Source organism: Triticum aestivum, chromosome 2A, assembly GCF_018294505.1.
Source record: "Triticum aestivum cultivar Chinese Spring chromosome 2A, IWGSC CS RefSeq v2.1, whole genome shotgun sequence".
Lineage (NCBI taxonomy): Eukaryota > Viridiplantae > Streptophyta > Magnoliopsida > Poales > Poaceae > Triticum > Triticum aestivum.
Genome location: NC_057797.1, coordinates 653,909,222 through 653,915,690, shown reverse-complemented (window position 1 = coordinate 653,915,690; position 6,469 = coordinate 653,909,222). Strand labels below are relative to the sequence as shown.

General features: G+C 39.9%; 1 protein-coding gene across 1 annotated transcript in view; it reads right to left on the bottom strand.

Moving 5' to 3' along the window:
• Positions 1 to 471: 471 nt before the first annotated feature.
• The window catches only part of LOC123189998 (protein FATTY ACID EXPORT 4, chloroplastic), an 8,135-nt gene continuing 2,137 nt past the window's right edge, over positions 472 to 6,469 (bottom strand). Inside the window, exons 3-4 of the mRNA XM_044602537.1 lie at positions 923 to 1,010; positions 472 to 848 (exon numbers count right to left, since the gene is read on the bottom strand). Of these exons, the coding sequence (XP_044458472.1) occupies positions 739 to 848; positions 923 to 1,010 (198 nt within the window). The 3' untranslated portion in view covers positions 472 to 738. The remainder of the gene's footprint in view (positions 849 to 922; positions 1,011 to 6,469) is intronic.

Below are 6,469 nucleotides of genomic sequence, written 5' to 3'. Positions count from 1 at the left end.
CGATGCATATATGCCTTCACACCAATAATGCGGTGGCCCAAGAACAAGCGAACACACCCGGATTTGTACTACCAATGCACAATACAGTACAGCCACCACCTACCAAGGAACGACAGTAGGCCTCCCATGTCGCCTGCCCTAGAAACCGATGGGCGTCCGGTTAGCGGCGTGCAAAGCAGCGGCGGTACCAGTACCACACCCACATCACATCACATCACACGTAGGGCGGACGGCCAATTAGCATCCATCAACAGAGTGGTGCCGCATCGCGACTCACCACAGGCCCCAGATTTTGTTAGGCAACCAGTATCTAGATGATAGATGGGCGCGGCACGGCTGGGCACGCGTGATGATTCGCGCCCGCCCGACGGTCGGTCCGCGGCGTATTGCTGCCGGTACTCGCCGAGCAGTGATCCACAGGTTACAGGCAACCTACCTCTTCGCGCCATGCCGACGGTTTAGGCCGACCACTGGCAGAAATCTCACAGGTTCTGAAACATTCAGCTCACAAGTCCTAAACAGCTGCAATCAGCGCTATCGGCGAATGAAAGCTTGGCCACAGCTTATCATTGGCAACAAACAGAGGGGCACTAAATGCTGTTTGTTGAGACTACAACGTTGGGAGGAACACCGACCGTCGGTGCTCGGCCCCAAATTTTTTCCATTTATGAGAGGGAACCTTGAAGGAAGCATCTTCAGTTAGTAGTACAGAAAAGTAGAGCTGGTCTGGCAATTAGCTCACACCTTGTCTTGTAAGTAAGCAGCATAAAAGACTCCCAGGGCACCTAGAGAGAGAGCTAAAAGAAGGCCGGATGGCACCAGCTTCCGGGTATTGTACAACCTGATACCTGAACAAACAGGAGATTCTGCGACGTCAGATTTCGATTTCGTGAAGATACAAGCGCAAGAGGGTGAAACATACCAAACACAGAGGCAAACAGAAAGGCGGACCCAAATCCAACAGCATCGCCTAGTGCCTTCGTCTCAGAAAACTGCATCAGATAATATGTCTGCAGAGAAAACAAGTAAACTAGAATGAAAATCCAGAGCACATGTACGCAGATATAATGATCACTTAATCAGAGTAGACAGCAGAAAGAAAATTACTAACATGTGGATTTTTTTCACTAAAGAGAAATCCAAGGAGTACCACTAAATAGAATCAGCAAGCATGAGCAATGAATCTCTAGAAAAGTTTATTACTCCCTCTGTTCACTTTTATAAGACCTTGAAGACATTTCAGACAATATGCAAAACAGCCTATTTTGAGTTGTCTGAAACGACTTACAAAAGTGAACGGAGGGAGTATCGTTTTGTCTCTAGCCCTCAGCGGCGTTGTACCTGCTGTGCAGATAACTTCTCTCTTTAATGCACAATACACCATCCAGGGTGTTTTCTAGAAGGAAAGAGAAGACAATGAATCTGCATTCTCAACCTGTCTAACTTATAGGATGATAATTTGCTACTCCAAAAGGTAAATACCAATGAGCTCATTGATTTGCGCCAAGAGTACATATTTCTAAACTTATCGTATCACATTCATAATTTGTTCTTCTTTCACCTTGAAATTTCTCGTTTTCCTAGAGTACAATATTCAGGAACTGTAAATAGACTTCCCAGTTTAGATTAATGCATGGTAGTGCTATTGAGTTAGAACCAGAAACTGCAAATTTTAGCCGTCAAACAAGCATAGACTTCGAAATCTTGGTTGTGCATGGTAGAGTGTTGGAACTGGAAACACTGAAATTTTGCCATGGAATCTGATTCAAAATACCAATTATGTACAGTAGTGGCTCTAAGAAAGGAATCCGGAATAGCAGCCCTCCGAAATTCTAACTCCAAGAATTTCTACATATAAAGTTATAAAACTTTACCCCCTGATTCCACAAGAATAACATTCCTAATATTCGTAAGAAAACGTGGAATTTTGAACCTCGCAAATGTATTTCTACAGGAATCCTTGTTGCATATAGTTCGGACAATTTGTAGTATCATTTCAATTTGCAATTTTAAGTTATTTCTCTGCAACAGGCTAGGAAGTGAGAATTTCTTGGTTGATTGTATCCTTAACCATTTCTTTCGTTTTCACCATACCAGCAAGCAAATAAATAAATTTGTTTTACATTTACATTAAATTTCTAGCTCTTGTTTCTTTTCATGTAGATTACAAATGAATCCACATGAATCATTGTAGTAATACCATTGATTTCCGTACTGTTCTCGTTGAAGCACATAAATGGCTACATCTATTTTATTATAAATCAAGATTAAGGGGGCTTATCACTGTTTGTACTGAAATACTAGAAATTTCTACATTAGTCACATAAAAAAAGAGGCCTAATTGCTTACATCAGTGAGCTGAGCCTAGAATATAACAGAGCAGATTAATCAGATATACGTCAAGGTTGATACAGTTATCTTAGAAAACCGTATCTCCGGTCATAAGCATTACAGTCGTATAGCAACATCCATATTTTACATATAGACATATAACTGCAATATCTGGCAGCAAGGTGAATCCAGCTAGTTTCAATTATTTTCCAGGTTGCATTTCTTGCGTAGACAAGCCAAACAATAAAATAAAACGCCATGTGTTTGCCAACGAATTGTATGATATAATGATTCTTATTTAGTACCACTTCCAGAAGTAGGATCACGTTATCACAAAGAAAATCAAAGTTCTTCCAATAATAGTCAAAATGGAACCGCAAAAATCTCGGTGTTTCCTACGAGAATGAAGAAATGCCACTGTGCATGAGCTGTCATGCCAGTGGATTTCCTTAATGTATCTACATTACCAGATTATGTTCCAAAGTGTTGAAAATTCAGTTCACCATGCAAGGCAAGAGAAAGCAAAGTCTTCTCAAACTTTGCTTACCCTTGAATAAGCAACAGGTTGAAATGAAATTCCAGTCGCCCTTAGCGCACCTAGAAATTCATTCCTCTCCATCTTACACTCCACACGTTCCACTACCTTTTCGAGGTTTCTCTCTTGGATTCAATAGAGGTCTTTGTCCCCATGCAGGTTGGCAGGTGCATCGGGGATGTTAGTTAGAGATGGAAAACGTGTAGTACTTCTCTTGGCAATGCCGAAGTTTGTTCCACTGCTTGGTCCAATTATTCAGAAATTTGTGTGGTGTTCGGCTATGGAGGGTTTTGTCGTTATGTTGCAGTGGATACATAAACGATAAACCTCTAATCATCCAATCGGGTTGTGCAGGTCTCACCGTGACTTATAATCAAGCAACTTGGAAGACCGCTCAAGGTTTGCCCATCTTTACAAGTTACATGTAAATTCTTAGATCAGTGGGTTCGTGTGAGATAATGCTTTTAAAGATTAACTCATCTCATATATGATTGCTCATGGATTCGCTGATTTTGGTAGAGGCGAAGGTCGCAACGCTGTATGATTGCATCAGCCACCAGAGTGTTCAGCACAACTTGAGTTATCTGTTTGATCAATTATAATCCTATAACTAGAACTCTCTACAATTGAGCAATTGTCATCATTCCCACATAGAAATAGATGCATGGAGTGAGGGCTATATTTGATTCCTCTATGATTGCATTTGTCGTTTCCATTGTGCATGGTAGTGTTACTGTGTTAGAACTGAAAACCATAAAACTTTGCCATCAAATCAGCATGGGCTTCAAATCTTGGTGGTGCATGGTAGAGTGTTAAAACCGGAAACCATGAAACTTTGCAATCAAACCTGAAAATACAAATTATGTGCAGGAATGGACCTAAGAAAGGTCAGTTAAAAATGACATGAAGAAAGGAATCGGGAATAGCAGGACTTGTCATGCATGAACTCCACACCATAATTCCCAGGTAATAGGTATCACAAATAAACACCACACCATAATTCCACAGGTATCACATTCTTAAAATATTCGTAAGAGAACATGGAACTGAACCTGGGACATATTTCTACAGGAATCCTTGTCACATATAGTACAGACAAGCCGTATATCGATTCTGATTCGTAGTTTCTTATTATACCTCCCCCAAAGGGGTTGGAAGTAAGATGGGGAGGTGGGGGGTTGACTACAGTTAGCCAATTCTTTTGTGTTGGCAATACCATCAAACAAATAAATAAATTACATTTTTATAATGACATTACCTTTACCACATAAACTTTACACATAACTCCAAGTAAATCATTGTAGTATACCATTGATTTCCATATTTTTCTCACTGAAGCGCAGAAATGGAACTTGATATACTACATCTATTTGATTATAAAAATCAAGATTAAAGCGGGCATATTACTTTTTGCACTGAAATGGTAGAAGTTTCCACATTTTCGCATAAAAGAGAGAGGTCTATATAGCTATATCACTTATGTCAATGGGCCTAGATTACAGTGGAGCAGATTAAACAGTTATACCTTGAAATTTTGTTTTTCTTGCGTAGAAATTCCAAACATGAAGAAAAATGGCATGTGTTGCCAAAGAATTGTATCCTACAATGATTCTTCTTTAGTACCACTTCCAGAAGTAGGGTCATGTTATCAGAAAGAAAATCGAAGTGCTTGTAATAATGTTTGAAATGGAACCAGGAAAATCCCTCTGTCTCCTAGGAGAATCTACTAATGTTCCACTGTGTAGGAGCTGTCATGCCATTGGATTTCCTAAATCCATCTACATTACCAGATTATGCTCCAAAGTGCTGAAATTCAATTCACCATGCTGTGCAAGAGAAAATAAAATCATCTAAAATTTTGCTTACCCTCGAATAAACTACAGGTTGACTGAGATTCCAGTCGTCCTTAGCGCAATAGCGCACCTAGAAATTTCATCTCTCTCCATCTTACACTCCACACGTTCACTACTGACTTGCAATCCAAGCTCTTCTAAGTTCCAGCCGACAATAAGCATATTTTATCTCCAACTTTCCATTGAAACTACTAATGTGGTTTAAACATAATTGGTTTAGCTGTCTCTATAATTACAATTATTGTGCGCAGCGACTGCTATGAATTTCGCCACCACTTGATATCTAATCTACAAGTCTGTACACTAGACCCACCAAACAAAAGAGGAAGTACAAAAATTACAGGTCGAATAGAGATTGCAATAGTCATTCGTGCGCCTAGAAAATCCATTCCACTGAAGATTGGACTGCAAGTACCACTTCCAGAAGTAGGATCATGTTATCACAAAGAAAATCAAAGTTCTTCTAATAATAGTCAAAATGGAACCGCGAAAATTCCTGTGCTCCCTACTAGAATGTAGAAATGTTCCACTGTGCACGAGCTGTCATGCCACAGGATTTCCTTAATGCATCTTCATTACCAGATTATGTTCCAAAGTGTTGAAAATTCAGTTCACCATGCCGGCAATAGAAAACAAAGTCTTCTCAAACTTTGCTTACTCTTGAATAAGATACAGGTTGAAATGAGATTCCAGTCGTCTTTAGCGCACCTACAAAATTCATTCCTCTCCATCTTACACTCCACACGTCCCACTACCTTTTGGATGTTTCACTCTTGGATTCAATGGAGGTCTTTGTCCCCATGCAGGTTAGCAAGTACATGCAGGGATGTTACTTAGAGATGGAAACCGTGTAGTAATTTTCTCGGCAATGCTGAAGTTTGTTCCACTGCCTGATCCCATGATTCCAAAATTTGTGTGGTGTTCAGCTATGGAGGGCTTTGTCGTGACATTGCAATGGATACATAAACCTCTAACCATCCAATCGGGTTGTGCAAGTATCATTGTGACTTACTCCAGCAACATGGAAGGCCGTTCGAGGTTTGCCCATCCTTACAAGTTAAATTCGTAGATCGGTGGGTTTGTGTGAGATAACTTTAAAAGATTAGCTGATGGCATATATAACTAATTTTGGTAGAAGCGAAGGTCGCAAAGCTGTATGATTGCACCAGCCACCAGAGTGTTCCGCACAACTTGTGTTATCTGATTGATGGATCATAATCTTATATCTGAAGCTCTCTACATTTGAGCAATTCTCGTCATTTCCACACAGAAATAAATGCGTGGAGTGAGGGCTATATTTGATTGCTCTATGATTGCATTTGTCATTTCCATTGTGCATGGCAGTGTTACTGTGCTAGAAGCGAAAACCATACAACTTTGCCATCAAATCCGCATAGACTTCAAAATCTTGGTTGTGCATGGTAGAGTGTTAAAACCGGAAACCATGAAATTTTGCAATTGAATCTGAAAATACAAATTATGTGCAGGAATGGAACTAAGAAAGGTCAGTTTAAAATGGCATGAAGAAAGGAATCGGGAATAGCTGGACTTTTCATGCATGAACTCCACATTATAATTCTCCAGGTATCACAAATAAACACCACACGATAATTCCGCAGGTATCACATTCTTAAAATATCCGTAAGAGAACATGGAACTGAGCCTGGGAACATATTTCTACAGGAATCCTTGTTACATATAGTACAGACAAGTTGTATATCGATTCTGATTCGTAATTTTTGATTATTTC